This window comes from Papio anubis, chromosome 1 (assembly GCF_008728515.1).
Source record: "Papio anubis isolate 15944 chromosome 1, Panubis1.0, whole genome shotgun sequence".
Classification (NCBI taxonomy): Eukaryota; Metazoa; Chordata; class Mammalia; order Primates; family Cercopithecidae; genus Papio; species Papio anubis.
Genome location: NC_044976.1, coordinates 200397660 through 200418931, shown reverse-complemented (window position 1 = coordinate 200418931; position 21272 = coordinate 200397660). Strand labels below are relative to the sequence as shown.

At 41.8% G+C, this 21272-nt stretch overlaps 1 protein-coding gene across 1 annotated transcript; it reads right to left on the bottom strand.

The window, feature by feature from the left end:
- Positions 1-502: 502 nt before the first annotated feature.
- On the bottom strand, positions 503-21160 carry ARV1 (ARV1 homolog, fatty acid homeostasis modulator). The gene is made up of 6 exons (XM_003893772.2): positions 20935-21160; positions 12559-12678; positions 10757-10910; positions 5081-5305; positions 3814-3960; positions 503-960 (listed from the first exon to the last, which is right to left on the bottom strand). The coding sequence occupies exons 1-5, from the start codon at positions 21106-21108 to the stop codon at positions 3818-3820; spliced, it is 816 nt and encodes a 271-aa protein (XP_003893821.1). The 5' UTR covers positions 21109-21160; the 3' UTR covers positions 503-960; positions 3814-3817.
- Between the last annotated feature and the right edge of the window lie 112 nt (positions 21161-21272).

Genomic DNA, 21272 nt, shown 5'->3' with positions numbered 1-21272 from the left:
CACACTCTCCACCCTCTAATTCAACATGTGTTCTTGTTCTCTCTAGCAGGGATACTGGAAAGTTCCTTTCCTTTCCCCTTCCTCTCCAAAGCCCTTCCAACTTCAAATGCTGCAATAGGTGTTGCTACTCTGTACTGCCCAAGCACCCTGTCCCACCTCTTCATTGCACTGCACTGTGATTCTCTACTCATACTTCTGAGTCCAGCACTGCCCAGTAAGCTTCAAGGGGACCATGTCTTATTCACTCCTGTAACCACAGGGTCTGCCACAGAGACAGCAGGTGCTCAGTAAGTATCTGTGGCATGAATAATAATGAAAGAACAAATGAATGAAACAGGGAGAGTGGAAAGGGGAGAGGTGTTATTTGTTTTTAATCACAGCTTTATTCAGATGTAATTTACCCTTGTAAAGTATATAACTCAGTGGTTTTCATTATCATTTATTTTTGGATCACCCAATTTTAAAGATTACCTTAATTACTGAATTGAAAATTTATAAAAACTCGGTTTATTCTGAAATACTTTATTAAAAGCGTTTCTACTGTAAGAACACAAAATATTTTAAGCCAGTAACAACATTTAAATTAAAAAGATACAAACATGTCAAAGGAATGAAACCTAGATGTTTTATTATGTGTGAATTGTGAGTGCTTACCTGGGCTTGTGTATAACATATACATCTTCACCTGTTGCATGTCATTTAGTCTCTGCAGCAACATTCTTTGTGTCCGTGTGGGTGTTTCTATATGTGACTGTGAATATCTGTATGTAAATGGCTTGTCTCTTGGGTGCATCTGTGGGGGTGGGTATCCACTGCTATTATCATTGCTTTCTTTTTCAGAAAGTGTTTCCAATCTTTGCTTCATTTTACTCAACAGAAATGAGGAGGTTGGTTTATATTTCATGTCTTTTCTCTTTCAGATACAGCTGGTCATGCCACAGATAGTAAAGATGAATAAAACTGTGAAAAATAAAGGATGTATTTAGAATGGCACATTCTGCTGAAAAATCAAACTGACAGACACTTACTAGGGCAAGTCCTGAGTTAAGGTGGATACAAAGGAACCCAAGGCATGCCTCTCCCAGCACCAGACTTCTGAGCAGGCTGGGGGAGTGAGGCATAAACACATGAAATTTTAATGCCAGACACAGATAAGTATAAAACATGAGATCATAAAAACCAGTGTAATGGCTTTCAAGTGATTGAAGATATATGACCTTATTTTCCTAACTATAAATTATAATTGACTGTTGGACAAGCAGATGCACTTATGAAAGCAGAAACAAAAGATCTGACCCTGGGGCAATGTCAGAAGTTCTTGGGCAAGTGACTGCTCTAGGTGTTAAGTTGAGCACTAGGAAGTAAACGGAAAAAGCACTGCAAACTGGAGTTTTTGGAAAGTCTTCACTTATTCCATGGAGAGGCAAAGCTGACCATATTTGGTTAGGTGGAGACGAGGGCCCTGCAGGACCCAAGGAGAGCATAAGGCAAGTTTGGAGAAGAGAGGACCTGTGGTGGATGTGGAACGTAAGTAGGAACATGCCTGGGGAGATCAATTAGGATGACATTATGGAGGGCCACGCTAATGCTCAGAGAAAACTAAAGACATTCTTCGGAAAGAGACAAGAAACTCCTATGTCAGCAATCAGAAATGATGGAAAAATTGAGAAGGCCCCAGGAATGGTGCTCCCTGAAGACTTACATGGCAGCAGTATGGGTTGCAGGCTGGTTTGGAGGTGTTAGAACCTTTAGGCAGGAGAGGGTGAGGTCTGAGTGAAAAGAGATGAGGAGCATTTCAAGAGAAACACTATCAGAAAAGGACTCTGCTTCAACAGGAGAGTGCAGGTGACACTGAATTCCATATCAGACCTGTGGACACTTGAGGTAATGGCAGGACCGTCCTGGTAGCAGGCAGGGGACCTGGCAGAGAGGGGAAGCTGGAGGTATGAGGCCTGGAAGGAAAGTGCACAGTTATGTGCACAGTGAGCGGGGAAGGAATAGGGCTGAGGACAGAATCCTGGCACAAGCAAAGAAGTCAGTAAAGAAAGATCTAACAGGAAGGGACTGGGTGTTCTATTTCAGGAGGAGCCAGGAGCCAGAGGTTTCTGGAGCAGAGCTGAGGGAGGAGGAGGACTCAGAAAACAAGTGGGAATTGGCTTCCTTGTGTTTTTTTTTTTTGAGACGGGATCTTGTTCTGTCACCCAGGCTGGAGTGCAGTGGTGCAATCACAGCTCACTGTAGCCTTAACTTCACGGGCTTAAGCAATCCTCCTACCTCAGCTTCCTGAGTAGCTGGGAGTACAGGTGTATGCCACCATGCCCAGCTATTGTTTTTTTTTTTTTTCTCCCTGTAAAGATGGGGTCTCACTATGTTGCCCAGGCTGGTCTTGATCTCCTGGGCTCAAGCCATCTTCCTGACTCGGCCTCCCAAAGTGCTGGGATTACTGACATGAGCTATTGTGCCCTGCTCTCCTTGTGAATTTTAGGAGCATAGGTTCAGGAGACTCTGGGTGAAAGTATGTTTTATAAAGAGAAAAGGTAGTGAAGAAGGAGGGGAAGCAGGCTTACATCAACTGTTCTGGAATGAAGAGCTTGCATGTACACAGGCAGAGGGAGAGAGCTGCTATACAAGAGAGAGGGTCAATGAAGCAGCAATATGTCTGAAGACCCAAAAAGGAGGATTAGCTGGGCATGAAGAGAGATTGAGGCAACAGGAGTGGAGGAGTGGAGGATGGCGTGTTAGAAGAAGCTTTACAGCCGCTACTTGCAAGGAGGATGTAACAGAGCAAGGAGGGAGAGACCAAAGCGCAGCCTCAACTCTGTCCCTCTGCTCCAGTGTTTTCCTCACTCTCTGGCCCAGCCTTCCGGGATCCTGCCTAAGGTCCTGCTTCCTAACACAGAGGCTGCCATCCACAGTCTGGCTGTGACTGGAGAGAGGGGGACACCCACAGGTCAGAAACAGCCCCAGAGAGGAAGCTGAGCACAACATGAGATAGGAAGGAGAGAAGGAGGAAAGAACGAGGGAGATCGAAGAGGACCTGAAGTAAAGAGGGAAGCTTAAGGAACTTGCGAAGGTCTCACTTCTCAGCAAAGTCAGAGCAGACACAGGGGACGACCAGAACAAAACAACTAAGGTATGGCCCTCTGATGGAAGGGTCACTGGAGGTGACTATGAAGGCACAGGAGCAGCATGACATCTTCTGAGGTTCTGTGCACTGGCAGAGGTGGCTGCGCAGGAAACACTGCAAGGCTCTCTAGGAGACAGGTGGCAAGACCCACCCAAACAGCCTTAGCAAAGGGTGTATGATGGAAGGCAAAAGGCTGATAGATGCCAAGGTACTAACAGAGAAGAGCACAATGCAGCCTACAGGTTCCAGGTGTGGTTAAAAAAGAGGCAAGGCGGGTCAGAAGCAGAGGAAAGTGAGAGGTCAAGAGACTAGAGGTGAGAAAGGCAGCAAAAAGCTGGCATGGGGGAAGGGAGGGTGGAGAATGGCTGGGAAGGGTAGGAGACAGTTTTAGAGTCTACAATCCTAGTAGAATGGGTGGGAGTGGAGGTGTTAGAAAAATTGTGAGGATAGGACCCTAGAAGCAACAAAAACATGGATGTTGATGTCCCAGAGGGTGACAAAAGGAACTAAAGAGAAGACCCCTGGGAGTCATGTACTAAAGTCCTCGAGGAAGATGAGGGTGACCTAGAGGCAATTAGACGCTAGAGAATGGGTTATGTAAGGGCACCGACTTCTTTTACAATGACATCTGTCTAATTTGAGAAGGCTATATGTCTGAATGCATGAACACCACATGCTTTCAGTACCTCTTCAGAAGTCCTGAGATTTATAGATGGCACAATCACTTCCAACATCCCATTCCATACTCTGGAAGAAGTAGACCATGATGCTTTCCAGCAGTAAGCCACTCACCATGGCCAAGAAGGAGAGCTTTCGGTTGATGTTGAGGGTCACTGGAAAAAAGAAGGCAGCCAATAAGTCCAGAATTAATGAAACGATATTGATATGTGAATTTTGGTGTAGTATGAATTGTTCTGTAAAGCTGTTTTTAGAAAAATCTATTTTTGTTCTTATTAATCTGTGCTGTTACCTTCTCCCACTTTTCCATCTACATGTTTTTAGAGAACCAAAGCCTCTGCTTACAACAAAACACTAAGCCCCTCCTCCTCAAATCAAGTGGCAGATTCCCATGAATATCAAAGGAGAAAACAAAAAATTCTAAGGCTATAAGAGAATAACGACAACAAAAAAATGATACTTCCAGTGTCACAGTTTGCAAGATGACAAGCGTTCTGATAAAAAGTATCAGGTAATAAGTGCATTTAAAAGAGGAATTCGGCCAGGCACAGTGGCTCATGCCTGTTCCCAGCACTTTGGGAGGCCAAGGTGGGCAGACTGCTCGAACCCAGGAGTTCAAGACCAGACTGGCAACATGTTGAAACCCTGTCTCTACAAAAAATTAGCGGGGTGTGGTGGCATATACCTGTGGCCAGCTTTTCAGGAGGCTGAGGTGGGAGGATCACTTGAGCTCAGGAAGTAGAGGCTGTAGTGAGCTGTGATCATATCACTGTACTCTAGCCTGGGTGACAGAGTGACACCCTGTCTCAAAAAAATAAATAAAATAAAAGTAAATAAAATAGCAGTGTGTACAATATATGGGGAAAATGAAGGCACACAGGGCTGCTCTTCCTGGTATAGCAGAAATTGTCCTGGATTGAGAGGCAGATACTCAGCATTCTCTCCTGACTTGATAACTGCCCAGCCATGTAACTTTGGACAAGTCACTTAACCCTCAGAGTCCCAGGAGCTCATTCATAAAATCAAATAATGGCTGTTCTACTAACCTCACAGGACACAGATGATGCATATGAGAGCATTTTGAAAACTATAAAGTATTACATGGGTAAATGTAACAAAACACTGAGTATCTGCTATAGAAGTGTTAGGTATTGTCACTATGTGATGAAGAATTCCAGTGTTCAACAGGTCATATAAAAACTGCACCCTAGAAACAAGGCTTTAAGCTTTTTATGGGTTGAAAGCTGAGAAGGCAGAATAAACACATAAACATACCTCTAATTGCCTGAAAATTTGATGTTAGAACAAATACTTTAATGAGTTTGAGGCACAGAGGTGTGTAGTCATGTTCCCAAATGACAGCTGGAATCAGCAAGAGTTTTCCGTAGCTAGATAATAATAATGCTTTCAGCAGCAAAATGAAGTTGGGCTTTTTTTTCGCCGTCATGGGCCGTTCTACCCACAGGAAGGTAAAAATGCCAATAAAATAGGCAGTCTGTTCTAAAGAAGAAATGGAAAATAAAAGTATGAATGTCCCCATCCAAAATATATCACCCTAAAAACAAATAAACCACAGTTCCAAATTACAGCTTAGCAGCTGACTTCATAAGAAATACTTTCTCAAGATCACAATCTCTTTTTCTTCTTCTTTTTTTTTAAATAAACTTCTGGCTTTTGTGTCAGATCCTGCTGGTATAATTTCAGAAACATTATCCACTGAAGAAAAAGTAACTCATTAGAATTGTAATCATCAACTTTCTGAAGTTCCTTGAAGGAAGTAAGATTCGGCTTAAACATCTTCAGTGTAAGAGCTCTCCAAAGAATAAAACAGGAGAATGGTGGCTTTTCAGCCTGAAAGATGGGACCCATCCTAAGAATGGGATAACACAGGAAGACATTTTTCTTTGTGCATTCTTCCACTATTTAAGTGCCTATTATCCACATGATTTTTAATATTGTTTTTGTTTGTTTGTTTGTTTTTGAGACGGAGTCTTGCTCTGTCGCCCAGGCTGGAGTGCGGTGGCCGGATCTCGGCTCACTGCAAGCTCCGCCTCCCGGGTTTACGCCATTCTCCTGCCTCAGCCTCCCGAGTAACTGGGACTACAGGTGCCCGCCACCTCACCCGGCTAGTTTTTTTGTATTTTTTAGTAGAGACGGGGTTTCACCGTGTTAGCCAGGATGGTCTGGATCTCCTGACCTCGTGATCCGTCCGTCTCGGCCTCCCAAAGTGCTGGGATTACAGGCTTGAGCCACCGCGCCCAGCCTAATATTGTTAATTGAGACTTCCTTTACTCATTTTAACGACATTTTAAAATGCAATTCCTTACACTTCCAGAAAGTATTCACAGGACAGAGTCCAGAGTAGCAGCAGCAATAGTTCCACTGTCCCCTACGGTCAGAACACAGCACAATCTGTTCAGCTTCTGCTAACTAGGAATTTAACATCTCTTTTAACTGTGCTGTAATTTTTATTAGGATTGTTAGTCATCTGATTACCCAACTGTATCCATTCTGAGTGGCCGGTCCCTCATTTTTTTTTTTCCCATATAAGCTATGTTATTAGCAGTTTAGGTGTCTGCAGAATTAGGTTTCTCTGGACACATGTATTATATTACAGCAGAAACAACTATCCTCTTTTTTGAACTTAATAAAACCAAACTAAAGAGGTTCCAAATGTAGGTGGATTAGGATCAATAAAAATAATTTAGGATGGTTAACCTCCATGAAATAGGATGTATTTCATGCTATCTCCCTTCAAAATAACTAAAAGGCTTGTCAGCTACAAGAATCTACTCAGGTAGATTGTAAAGCTTGGATTTTGGATAAAAATAATAAATAATTCCTTGAATGAATACATAGTGAATGAATAGCAAATAACAAGAACCATCTAACAATGGTAGGTTGACTCCTGTCACTGGAGACATTCAAAGCTACAACCTCTCTCAGGAATCTAGACGGAAAGATTTCTTGCACCAGACAAGCTAGACTAGATAACCTCCACATCTTTTAAATGTAGGATTTATGAGATTTACGGAACTACACCAGCCCTCAGGCTCTCATCAGTCAGGTCAGTTCAGTAGGAGCTGCTACCTACCTATAGAATACTCCAGTGTGGAAAACACTGAAGGGGGTCGGGAGACTTTCCTCAGTCTCAGCACTGATAGTGACCCACTGTGAGGCTTCGGGAAAATCTATACATCTATATTTCCGCAGCTATAGATGGGGGAACCCCTAACCTACCTACTTACCTCAGAGGATGATTGTGAAAATTAAATAATTCCTGTAAAAGCAGTTTTTAAATTATAAAATGCTTTATTTATGTAAGATATTCTTTTATTTTTTTGAGACAGAGTCTTACTTTGTCGTCCAGGCAAGAGTGCAGTGGCATGAACGTGACTCACTGCAGCTTTGATCTCTTGGGTTCAAGTGATCCTCCTGTCTCTGCCCCTCAAGTAGCTGGGACTACAGGCACATGCCACCATGCCCAGCTAAGTTTTGTAATTTTTATAGAGACAGAGTATTGCCATGTTGCCCAGGCTGGTTTCCAACTTCTGAGCTCAAGCAATCCACCTGTCTTGGCCTCCCAAAGTGCTGGTATTACAGGCGTGAGGTACCACGCCCAGCTAAGAAATTCTTTTGGACTATACAGTCTAATTAGGGATTAGACTGAGACACATAAAAAAAAGTTAAGTAACAGTAGAAAGAAACTTCTGATTAAGCATCAAAACGTCTACTACAGAGTAGTTGCTATAGGAATTCTAACCCATTTAAAAACAAGCCTGGTTTTTAATACTATATACAAAATATGGACATATAACAGTTTATCTTTAGAAATTTTAAGAAGGGCCAGAAGCAGTGGCTGATGCCTGCAGTCTCAGCACTTTGGGAGGCCCATATGGGAGGACTGTTTGAGCCCAGGAGATCAAGACCAACCTGGGCAACAGAGTAAGATACTGTCTTTACATAATTTTTTTTTAAAATTAGCCAGGCACAGTAGCATGTACCTGTAGTCCCAGCTACTCAGGAGACAGAGGCAGGGGGATCCCTTGAGCCCAGGAGCTCCAGGCTGCAGTGAGCTATGACTGTGCCACCGCACTCTAGCCTTGGTGACAGAGCAAGACCTTGACTCTTAAAAAAATAAAAATTAAAAAAAAATTTTAAGAGGCTTTGCTTTAAAGTTTAAAATCATATTAGGTTCTAATTCTTGGGCTAGATGATGTGCTCAAGGATGTTTTTAGTAGTATTATGCTTCATAAGATAAAAAGGCTAACATATTCTTTTGTATATTTCAAATATTTTAAATTGCCGCAAAGTCCAAATTGTATATAAAATTATCGATAGACTGGACATCATGGCGGTTAAGCTGTCATAAGCCTTAGTAATTAAATAATAATGGATGCGGAGATTTTTCTATGTATTTTCCATGGATATATCTCTAGTACCTAAAGTAGTAACTGGCACCTAATAAGTATTTTAAAAATATTTATTAAGGGAATGAATAATAATGAATAGTGAATGAATAATCACCGAGTGTAACTGATGGTGACTTGCTCAAGTTAGAGTGCGTACATGAATGTAGTATGCAATAATTCATTCAATCGGCTGAGCAAATATTTATTAAGCACCTACTATGGGCCAGGCACCTAAGTGCTTGAGCTACAACCATGAGTAAAACAAAGAGCTCTGACCTCATTCAATTGATATGTTAGTGGAGAAAGGCACTAACAAAAGATAATAACTTCTGTGATATGTTAAATGGTAAGTACCATAAGAAAAACAAAGTAGAGCATGAACAGGAGATCAGGAGTGCCAGGGGAGGTGGTAGCACTGATCAGGGTACACTTAATTGAGAAAGTGTCATTTCAGCAAACTCTTGAGGGGTGTGCAGGAGTCAGACATCTGGGCATTAGGGGGACAGGCATTCCAGGCACAGGAAGAGCCACTTCAAAGGCCTTAAGGTGGAAGTTTTCCAGTGTTTCTGAAGCAAGTTAAGTAGATGGGGAGGGTCAGAGTAGACATGGGAGACGACAGCTGTGGATAAAAAGAGAGACGTACTGGGAGGGGCAGATTCCAGTACAAGGCCCGCTGTAAAGACTTCAGCTTGCACTCTGAGTGCAACGGGGGGCTACTGTGTTCTAGCACAACAGTGACATGATCTGATTTGGTTGAAAAGGACTACTCCGTGTTCGTGCAAATACAAGCTGGCTACTGTAGTCACGTAGGTGAAGGATGAGGGTGGCCTGCATCAGGGTGGCAGCCCTGGAGGGAATGGAGAGTAGTAGTAGTGTGGCTGGGCGCAGTGGCTTATGCCTGTAATCCTAGCACTTTGGGAGGCAGAGGCAGGCGGATCATGAGGTCAGAAGCTCAAAACCAGCCTGACCAACATGGTGAACCCCTGTCTCTACTAAAAATACAAAAATTAGCTAGGCATGGTGGTGCACGCCTGTAATCCCAGCTACTCGGGAGGCTAAGGCAGGAGAATAGATTGAACCCGGGAGGCAGAGGTTGCAGTGAGTCAAGACGGTGCCACTGCATTCCAGCCTGGGTGACAGAGTGAGACTCCATGTCAAAAAAAAAAAAAAAAAAAGTAGAAGTACTTTGAAGGTGGAGCCAACGAGATTTCCTGATGACCTGACTATGGGGTATCAAAGAAAGAGGCACCAGGGATGACTGCAAGGCTTTCTGGTTAATGCAACTAAAAGAATGGAGTTACAACTGAGAAGGGAGAGGCTGTGGTAGAGGCAGAGAGATGAGGAGCTTAATTACGGGTATGGTGATTTATTAGATATCCAAGTGGTGATGTTGAGAAGGCAGATGGATGCAGAGTCTAGAGGTCTGGAGAAAGATCTAGATTAGAGATGGACATTTGAGAGTTCTCAGCAGACAGGTTATATGACCAAGAGAGCGAGGGCAGATAGAGAAAAAAAGAGGACAAAAGAAGACACACAGACCAGAAATGTGATATTGGAGTGGACTGGAGACTCAGTATTACTAAAGTAAGATTTCATTATAATCAAAGAGTTGAGAAGCAGAGGAGCATGGAACTAGCAACAAAATAGTCACAGAAATTAGCTCAACACAATTCTGACAATAGGAAAACAATAACTTATGAAGTCAAATTCTGAAAAGCACTTCCTGAACTTAAGGAATTTTGAGAAGTAGCCAAATTCCCTGCATGCAGTCAGATAAGTAACAAGTAACAAAAAATAACGAACCCTATAAAATACACTGCATTAGTATAATGGAATTAGTACAATACATTGCGTAATGTCTGGCAATTATCTCTATTAATAAAGATAGGACCTAGGTAACTTTCAGACTGGATAATCAAAACTTAAACATTAAGAATTTTATTGGCCAGGCACAGGGGCTCACACCTGTAATCCCATTGGGAGGCTGAGGTGGGAGGACTGCTTGAGCCCAGGAGTTCAAGACCAGCCTGGGCAACACGGAGACCCCCATCTCAACAAAAAATATAAAAATTAGCTGCAGGTGGTGCATGGTGTGGTGGTGCATATCTGTGGTTCCAGCTACCTGGGGGGCTGAGGCAGGAGGATTGCTTGAGCCCAGGAGGTCAGGACTGCAGTGAGCTGTAACTGTGCCACTGCACTCCAGCCTAGGCAAGAGTGAGACCCTGTCTCAAAAAATATATAATAATAAAAATAAAAGAATTTTTATCAACAATATTGTGCTTCAAAATATTTTATGAAACTTTCTAATCTGATAAGCACAACTATTTCCATACCATATATGTTGTAACAGATTTTTAAAAAGCAGGTGATTCAAACATACTCACTTCGTAGGTTAGTAGTGGTGGAGCTGAAAATTCCATCTCAAGTCCCATATTAACTAGCTCTTCTTACCAACGATTAAGACTACATGTCTTAGTTTTAACCAGATTAGTTAAGTAAGAATAGTTAACTAAGAATGGAAAGCGTGGCATCTCCTTACCTAAAGCAGCAACCGCAAACATTCTATAGAAATCCCATTCCTTAGCATATCTGATCAAGTCGTCAGGGGCAGTATTCTGGTTGGAATCTTGAAGCTGCCACCACCTCAGGTATGCTTCACAAAGCAAACAAAATATGCAGAGTTTTCCATGGATCTGATAGTCAAAGACATTGCCATTCAATTAGGTAACGAAACAGTTGCACTAATATCAACAGGTACAGAGTATTTGTGGCATCCCACCTAGTCACTTTTCAAATTCAGAACTGCCCAACTAAGTGGCTAATTGTAGTCATTTTGTAATCAGTGGGTTTTAATCAGCAATGTCCCCCAGAAGCACATGGGGAGATTTCTTCAAAAATTTAAATGTCTAAGCCCCAGTCCTGATTCAGAATCTTTGTAGTAAAACACAGACATCCATATTTTGCAACAGTTCTGGGGGGATTCTAATGTGCACCCCTAGTTAAGAATGACTGCTTTAAATAATAGTTCATCTTTCATTACACATTTTTTACTTCTGTCCTTTCCACAGAATCAAGCAAAAAACTTATGTGATTCATGTATATGTGGGAACAGCAATAAGAGAACAGATTTAATCTGAAGATTCTATGATATTGAATAAGCAACTATTAGTCTGAACATCAATTTTTAAAAAATACCTCTGCCTGGATGAGTATGATTCAATATATTAAAAGAGAACAAATAAAATCTGGAAGTTCTTAAGAGTCTGAAATTTTGGCTAAAATAAAAAATACTAAGCAACAAAAATTGTATTTTTTCTATGTAGTCCTCCTTCAGGTTGAACTTTCTCCATCAAAATAAAGTGAGGAAGAGGCTGGGCACAGTGGCTCATGCCTGTAATCCCAATACTTTGGGAGGCAGAGGTGGGCGGATCACTTGAGGTCAGGAGTTCCAGACTAGCCTGGTCAACATGACGAAACCCCATCTTTACTGAAAATACAAAAATTAGCTGGGCATGGTGATACATGCCTGTAATCCCAGCAACTTGGGAGGCTGAGGTAGGAGAATCACTTGAACCCAGGAGGTGGAGGCTGCAGTGAGCCGAGATTACACCACTGCACTCCAGCCTGGGTGACAGAGCAAGACTCTGTCTCAAAAATAAATAAATAAATAAAATAACAGGATGCCCAGTTAAATTTGAGTTCCATATACAGCACAAATAAATTTTTATTGTGTAAGTACGTTCTATGAAATATTAAGGATATTCTTATACTAAAAAATTAATTCGTGGTGTATATGAAACTCAAATTTAATTGACTGTCCTCTATGTTATCTGTCAACTCTACCCAAACTATTAAAGAGTTCACAATTCTATTCAACTTTATAAATCAGGATTAAACTTTGATTAAACTGAAAGTTATTTATCTTATACATTCCTTTAATAGCAAAGTATAAAATGCAATAAATTATGTTTTTAAAAACATTTTTCTTTTAATGTTTGCTTACCTCATTTAGGTATAATTCTCTCCCTACTTGGATATGTCTAATTGTATTCTGTTAAAAACCAGTGATGATTGTTTCTATTTACTAGCAGGTAATTCAGATTATGACTTGTCAGTTTCCTGCCAGTGACCACATTCTTAAACACTCATTGAGCATTATGCACCTTTTAAAATCAACATCTGTTATTTCTAGAAACTTCCAGATACGTTGCAATAAAAGACCCTCTTAAGTTAGAATTTCTTTTTCTCTTTTATAATATTCTTTAGTTCTGCTTAAAATTCTTATTTTTCAAAATGCAACAGCATCAAATAAAATTAAAAAATAAAATGATCACAACTTACATTTATTTGAGTATTGAAAAGAATATGTCTGTAGGCCTGAGCTTTGCACAATATAGCATTAATCAAGATGATAACAGGATCATACTCGATGTATTTGTCCACAGGTTTCTGGCAGGATTTCTGAAATAATGCAGGATAATATTAGAACAAGCAAATGTATACTTTCTGGAATCCTCAAGGATTTCAAAACAGCAGGGTCTATTTTGGACACATATAGCAATATTGCCATATTAGCAATTATTTATATAAACTTCCATTCAGATATAAAATGTTCGTCTACATAAGAAAGGGTTTCAGAAAGGACTAAATATAATCTTCTAGGCTAGGAATATTAATATTTTAACCTCATATTCAAGAAGCTAAAAATATATCTAATTTAAAGACTGAGTTTAGGCAGGAAAGTATTGTAGAAGATTTTACTTTCAATCTATACAGACTCTATGTCCAATTCTACTTTCAATTTGTAGGAATTATTATAAAATAAATACATTTATAATGCACTTTCATTGATAAATTATTGCCTCTTGGCTAGATGCCCCTGACTTTGTGGTTCTTGGCATATGATTTGGAGAAAAGTACTCAGTAAAGTTACCTTGTCCCCAGAACTACTGAGAACTGCAAGCAGGTAAAGAACGGGGCACAATTCCAAAGATCCTGAGGTGGCTGGTAACAGGGGAAGCCTGGGATTTTCTCCAGTAACATCAAGGATATGGAAAGAAAATGGTTTTTCTCTGCTAGAGTAGAGGCAATGGAGAGTGCTGGGCTGTGTAAGGAACTAGGTTGTGCAGCCTAGATCTAGGTTCCAAAATCAAGGCTCCCTTGGCTCTTAGCAGTTCACATTAAATGGCTTTCTTCCCCCCTGAAGGGTCACCAATTTAGAGTTCAGATTCTCTAGACACATGTGATTACAATGTTACCAAATTCCCACACCATTAGAACATAAAAAATGCAGGTATACACAAACAAGCTCATTAGAAATGTGACCTCTAAAGCAGTACTAGTCACAAAGTTGCATCAAAGCTACTATTCACTTTATAAAACTAGAGCAGTACTCCCATAGCCACAGTTTTGCTTTCTGCAGTTTGTAACCTGAGGTCAACAACATTCTGAAAATTAAATGGAAAAATCCAGAAATAATCCTAAGTTTTAAATTGCATGCTGTCCTGCTCTACTGCCCGGGATGTGAATCATCCCTTTGTCTAGTGTGTCCACGTTGCAGATGCTCCCCGCCTGTTAGCCATCTAGTTGCTGTCCAGGTTAACAGGATTAAGGATCGTCGTATTGCAGTGCTTGTGGTTCAAGTCACCCTTCTTTGACTCAACATTGGCCCAAAAGCACGAGAGTAGTGATGCTGGCAATTTTACAGCCAAAGAGAAGCTGTAAAATGCTTTAAGTGAAAAGGTGAAAGTTCTCGGCTAATAAGGAAAAAAACAATCTTATGCTGAGGTTAAGATCTATGGTAAGAATGAATCTTCTACCTGTGCAACTGTAAAGAAAATAAATTGTGCTAGTTTTGCTGTGGCGTTTCATACTGCAAAAATTAAGGCCATAGTATGTGAGAAGTGCTAAGATGGAAAAGGCAGGGCCAGGTGCCATGGTTCACATCTGTAATACCAGCACTTTGGGAGTCCGAGGTGAGAGAATCACTTGAAGCCAGAAGTTCGAGCCCATCCTGGGCAACAAAGCAAGACTGTCTCTGTCTCTCTCTCAAAAAAAAAAAAAAAAAAAAAAAGAAAGAAAGATGGGAAAAGTATTACATTTGTGGGTGGAAGGCATGAACAGAAATGTGTTCCAACTGATGGTAATCGGGTTCCGTACTACCTATGGTTTCAGGCACTCATTGTGGGTCCTGGAATTTATCCCCCAAAGAGAATGGGGACTACTGGAATGGCTACAATTCACACGCATAACATTTGGAAACTTTGAGGAGATAAAATAGAAGGGTTGCGAGTATAAAAACAGTCTAGGCTGGCCTTTTAACTACATTAAAGTGCTGGAAGAAAAATGAAGTGCACTGAAGAATACTGACCCTGCAATTCAAATGTAATAAAAAATTGGATGTGTTCCCAATTTACATAGTTTCTCCACTTCATTTGCGTCATTACAGGAATAGGTATGTTTTCCAGTTACCAAGTGATCCAATGACGGGAGATGTGCTGTTACCTCAAACTTAATTCTGCTTAATCAGGGCCAGGCGCTGTGGCTCATGCCTGTAATCCCAGCACTTTGGGAGGCCAAGGTGGGCAGATCACGAGGTCACAAGATTGAGATCATCCTGGCTAACATGGTGAAACCCCATCTTTACTAAAAAAAAAAAATACAAAAAATTAGCCGTGTGTGGTGGCAGGTGCCTGTAGTCCCAGCTACTTGGGAGGCTGAGGCAGGAAAATGGGGTGTGAACCCGGGAGGTGGAGCTTGCAGTGAGCCGAGTTCGGGCCACTGCACTCCAGTCTGGGCGACAGAGCAAAATTCCGTCTCAAAAAAAAGAAAAAAAATCTGCTTAATCAAACTGAGGCATAAGGAGTTAATATTTTTGCAGTTCTTTATCTGAGCAGGGAATAAGCCAGCATCTAAACAGAAGCCGCAGAATCAGAAATTCCATGTCCATGACAAAGAGCTGTTTGATAGGTCTTCCTTGGCTACTCACGGGGAGCATATCTCCTTCCTTTCTACGTGCAATATTGGGACACCAGAGAGGCTGCTTCATGTTAAAATGGAAACCCTAAGAAGTCAGGGGTCCTCTCTGTCCTTTAAATGTTCTCTAAAACCCATTTTTGGACAGCATCACAAGTCTAAGGCTGGGGATTTGGACAATACTTGGAAGGAGGCAGGCAGAAACCAACACCAAGAGACACAGCAGCTGTTATTCCTTTTGCATTCATCTGTTTGAAAAAAGTCTTTGGAGCTGCTATCGCATGCATAACAATCGCTCTCTTTTCTTGGCCATTGTATGGACCAGGAACTTGCAAGGTGCTGGATACTCACCTTCAGCCACAGTTTCTATCCTCAAGGACCTAACAGTTTAGAAGCAGAAGACAAACATGCCTCTATGATATGGTCTGATGACCACAGTTCATCAGACTGTGTAGCATCCAACGGCTACAATGGGATGAGCACAGGGTGATATGAAATCAAACAGAGGAGGCAGCTTCTGGTAGTATGTGATATCCTATGTGCTTTGCCCATTTCCCTTCTTAGCATTCAGCGTGTTTTATAAATGCTGAGAAGTCATTAGAATTCGCTGGTTCCCTCTCAGTTTACACCTCACTTTCCTTGTTCTCCCTCTGTTATTTGCTTTTCCCTTAAGTGCTGCTTGCAACTTCCTTTCCCTCTGCCTTCACCTTGAATGTAAAGAGAAAAACTACACACACACACACACACACACACACACACACACACACGCACACACGAAACAAACAAATGTAGATATCCCAAAACAGACCACTGGGAGTCGTATTTATTCAATTTAGTATATATGCTTCTTTTCTTTTCTTTCCTTTTTGAGACAAGGTCTCACTCTGTCGCCCAGGCCTGGAGTGCAGTGGCGGGATCTTGTCTCATTACAGTCTCTGCCTCCCGGGCTCAAGCGAACCTCCCACCTCAGCCTCCTGAGTAGTTGGGGCTACAGGCATGTGCCACCATGCCCAGCTGATTTTTGTAGTTTAGTATAGATGGGTTGGGGGCAGGGGGTGGTCTCACCATGTTGCCAAAGCTGGTCTTGAACTCCTGACCTCAAGTGATCTGCCATTTAGTCTCCCAGTGCTGGGATTATAGATGTGAACCATCATGCCTGCCCAGATTTAGCAACTATGTTTCTTATTTTGGCAAAATTGTTTCATTTGCTACTTTATAGGCAAGTATCCTGAAAAGAGAAAAATCTTCCTCTAAAGAATCCCTACAGCACAAGGACCAAGCATACTCTGGGAATTCAGGCTGCTTCCACTGCCTGTCTCAATATGGATATGACTTCCTCTGTCCTGCTGTGTTCTCCAATGCCTGACGAATCAGATCTCTTTTAGAATATAAATCAGCCAAACCAAATTTGTTCTTAAATATTCCTGCTGTTTCCTTCCTGTCATCTCTAGGAGCATTCCCTTCCCTTCTTTAAGTCTTTAAGCTCCTCAAGGATAGGGCCATGTCTTATTCATCTTCACATCTAGGATCCCAAGGGTGGGAGCCGAATGCTGTAGTGCTGAAGGAAATGGAAACTTAGGAGAATCTTATAGGAGTTTTGTTTTGTTAACATAATAATGAATGTATTAAATATCTGTGCACTTAAAATAAGCCAAGCCCTATAGTAAATACAGAGTACTGTATCTTTTTTTTTTTTTGAGACAGAATCTCACTCTGTCGTCCAGGCTGGAGTGCAATGGCGCAATCTCAGCTTCACTGCAAACTCTGCCTCCTGGGTTCAAGCAATTCTCCTGCCTCAGCCTCCCAAGTGGCTGGATTACAAGCACGCACCACCACGCCTGGCTAATTTTTGTACTTTAGAGAGACGGGCTTTCACCGTGTTGGTCAGGCTGGTCTTGAACTCCTGACCTCGTGATCCGCCTGCCTTGGCCTCCCAAAGTGCTGGGATTACAGGTATAAGCCACCGTGCTTGGCCAAAAGTACTGTATCTTTAAGCATACTTATAATAAATTGTGAAGAGCTGAAGCAGCAGGATTGGCTAAAAGCAAGGGACACATGATACATTAGACAGAAGAAAGAGAAACACAGAAAGGCAAGCTGGGAGGAATGGCAGTGAAAAAACAAGCAGAGCAAAAGGAGAGGAGACTGGGATGAAAAATACAGGTGAGCAATCAGGCTGAGTACCTTGCTGACTCCAAGTTTGGTAGGGAAGAGACCAAAGTATGTATGAGTAAGCACTTAGAAACTCTGGAGATTATGTCATAACAAATGGTCTAATGTCTAAAAACTTCTTACTTTTTGTATCTCAGAGGTTGGAGAGCCTTTAAAATAATTCGTCGCTTCATGGTTTAATTTTTTAGTCTGGCATTAACGAAACGATTTTTCCTGAGTGGTGCTATTATCGTCTAAAGTTTAGTATGCATTAGTATGATAGTGACAAGGCTATTACAAACTCTGTCTCATTATGGAATGACTGTGGACAATAACGAATCCATAAAGTACTGTGCCACCATTCAATACTCCAAATATAACTCCAAAATCCATCTCCTGGGAGAAAGAGTATGATGTTAGGGAACAAAGGGGAGGGGGGAAGTGAATGTTGACCTAAACAGCTATCCAATAATTATTTTGCCTTTCCATAAACAAAACAAATACCTGTTGTTTAGCAAAGGGATTTTGTTAGCTTAATGCCAACAAAAAAGAGATTTTTTGTATTTTTAAAGACTCCTAAAATGCATATACAAATACTAGCTTTTCTTCAGACCATATTCAGTTATGTGGTTATCATCTTCCAAATGAACCATTTAATTGGACCAGTCCAAAAGTTATTAAGTTTAGACCACGTATAAGATCTTGTTCTCTTCCTCCTACCTGGATGGCCAAGCATGTGCTAATCTAAAAACCTGGAAGGGATACATTTATTCAACAGATATTTACTGAGTGGCATCCACATGTCAGTCGCTGTTCTGAGTGATACAGCTACATTAATGAATAAAACAGACAGAATGTCTGTCCTTGTGTAAATTACTTTCCAGTAGGAGAAGATACACAACACTAAGTCAATTATATACAAGATTACTAGAAGATAGGCGTTATAGAGAAAGACAAAGCTGGGAAGCCTATCATACTTTTCAATAGGGTAGTCAGAGTAGACTCTCTGAGATGTTTGAAGGAGGTAAGGGAATTAGTCACGCAGATACCTGATAGAAGAGTGCTCCAGGCATTGTGCAAAGGCCCTGAGAAAGGAACCTGCCTAGTTTGAGAAACACCAGGAGGCCAGTGGGACTGCTGTAAAATAAGGAAGGGAAAGAGTAGCAGGAGACTACATAGGGCCTCATAAGCCAGTTCAGGGATTCTGGCCTTAACTCTGAGATGGAAAACCATCAGAAAGTTTTGGTCAAAGGAATGATATGATCTAAATTATATTTTTCAAGGATCAGTCCCTGGCTACTGCGTGGAGAGAAGACTGAAGAAGTGCAACGGTGATGTAGGGAGACCAGATAGGAGTTACAACAATAGTTCGGGTAGACATGATGGTGGCTTGGATGAGGATTGTAGCTGCAGGAGTAGTGAGAAGTAGTGGATTCTGAACATAATTTGAAGACAGAACAGGATTTGCTGAATAACTGAATATGGGATGTGAGAGGAAGAGTAGAAATAGGGATGACACCAAGGTTTCTTGGTTTTAGGAGTTAAAATGGTAAAGTTGCCACTAACTGTGATGGGTATATGTGAGCTGTCTATTGAAATCCAAGTGGACAAGTCAAGTAGGTAGTTGGACATTTAAATCTGGAGTTTAGGGAAGAGGTTCAGGGTAGAAATATAAATTTGGAAATTGTCCAAATGTTGATGGTATATAAAGCCATGAGACAGAATGAGCTCTTCCAGGGAAAGCATGCAGACAGAAGGAGGCCCAATGACTACGCCTTGGAATACACCATGATTAAGAGCTAAGGGAGGTGAAGCAAAAGCAGAAAGGAGATTGAGGGGTAATAGCCAGTGAAGTAAGAAGACAATAAGAAGAGCACTGAGTCCTGAGAAGCGCACACAGCATTTCAAGGAGGAGAAAGTCATGAGGTAAAATGCTGCTGATCATTAACCGAGAATCGACTACTGGATTTAGCAAAGTGGAAGTGGTGATCTTAACAAGAACAGTTTCTAATGAAATGTGGGTGCGAATGTGACTAAAGCAGGTTCAAGAGAAACTAGGAAAGGAAATAGACAGTACAAACATATCTTAGAAGGCCTGCTTTCTAACTAAGAAGAAAAAGAGCAGAAGCTAAAGGGGGAAGTGGCAGCAAGCGTATTTTGTTGGTGGTGTTGGTTTTATTTTTATTTTTTTGATGGAAGACGTAATAGTATGCATGCTGCTGGGCATGATCCAGCAGAAGGCAGAAGAAGACAAGAATACAGTAAAGAAATAACAAATGCCAGTATTGTGTTTATATTGGTTTATGTTGTTGCAAACCTGGTGGAAGTTCTCTTCTGTTTTCGCGGTGGCTCACGCCTGTAACCCTAGCACTTTGGGAGGCTGAGGTGCGTGGATCATTTGAGGTCAGGAGTTCGAGACCAGCCTGGTCAACACGGTGAAACCTGGTCTCTACTAAAAATACAAAAATTAGCCCGTTGTGGTAGGGCGGGCCTGTAATCCCAGCTACTCGGGAGGCTGAGACAGGAGAATCGCTTGAACTCGGGAGGCAGAGGTTGTAGTGGGCTGAGATTGCCCCACTGCACTCCAGCCTGGGTGACAGAGGGAGACCCCATCTCAAAAAAAAAAAAAAAAAAAAAAAAGAAGAACAAAAACGAAATAAGATTGCCAGACAGCATGAAAGGCCCACATGAGGTTAATGGTCACAAATTTGTTTCCCCCAGCAACGTACTGCTGCATGGGTACAGGGACAAGACCGGGCAATATGTTGGATTTAACAAGGGTTGACATTTTGACAAAGGAGGGAAAGCATTTGAGAGAGGAACAGGAAATTGAGGGTGTATGCACCAAAACGTTATGTGGTTGACAGATTATATAGGTATACACTCAGTTTGTCTATTCTCTTGTATATTACTACAGACCATAATTTACTAAAGAGATTATTAGAAAATCACAAGATCTAAAATGGGACAAAAATGTACTCTCTATTCTGTGACATGTTCTTTGCTAATTAATACCCCCAAAGAACCTCCAACTTTGTAGACTCTTTAAACATAGGATTATTCTCTCTTAATAAACTACGAACACCTTGAAATGAGAATTTTTACTTCCTCACTTTTGGGTTTTGTACCACCAACGTCTAGCATAGTGCTTTATACACAGCAGACATTCAATAACTACAACTGACGAAACCTTAAAAAGCATCGTAGGGGGATTCAACACGAGTTGTGGAGGGTAAGGATGGTGCCATCTCTCTGTCAAAGGGAGAAGAGCTACAAGGAAGTAGCTTTGGCATGAACCAAAATGTCAACCGAATTGATCTTTACATTTCTCTGCAAAATGCCCACATCTACCTCTGCCTGGCGGTCCGGTCCGTTCGCCAGCTTAGGTCGTACCACCCAAATATGCCCCAGGATGAGAAAAGCACTGTCGGGTAGCTGAGTTCTCTATCAGTACAGATATTCATGCAAAGACCCCGGGCAGGAATATCAACTACCGAACTAAAGACTGTATCAGAGGACCCTGCTCCTCGCGGTCCCCAAATCCCGCCGCGCCATTTTCTTCTCAAGGACACCCCACATCTGACAACTCACACAGATGGTTATCTTCAGCACACCGTGGTTATAGTCTCGGTACAACTCTTTGGCCTCCTGGTTGCATTCGATGCACCTGTACTGGCAGGAGGCCGAGGCAGCAGTAGGAGTCGCTGCCACCCCATCCACATTCCCTTTCCCCTGCTGCAGCCCGCTCCGCCCGCCGTTGCCCATTTCCACTCAACTGCAGCCCAGAACTTCCGATTCTGTGGCGGGTAAGACGTCAGACGCCAGACCGGAAGATTTGCGCCGCGCGGGGCTTTTGGGATTCGTAGTCCCAGCACCGGCAAGGTGGCCAAGGGCTGGTCGAGCTGGGACTACCATTCCCAGCACACAAT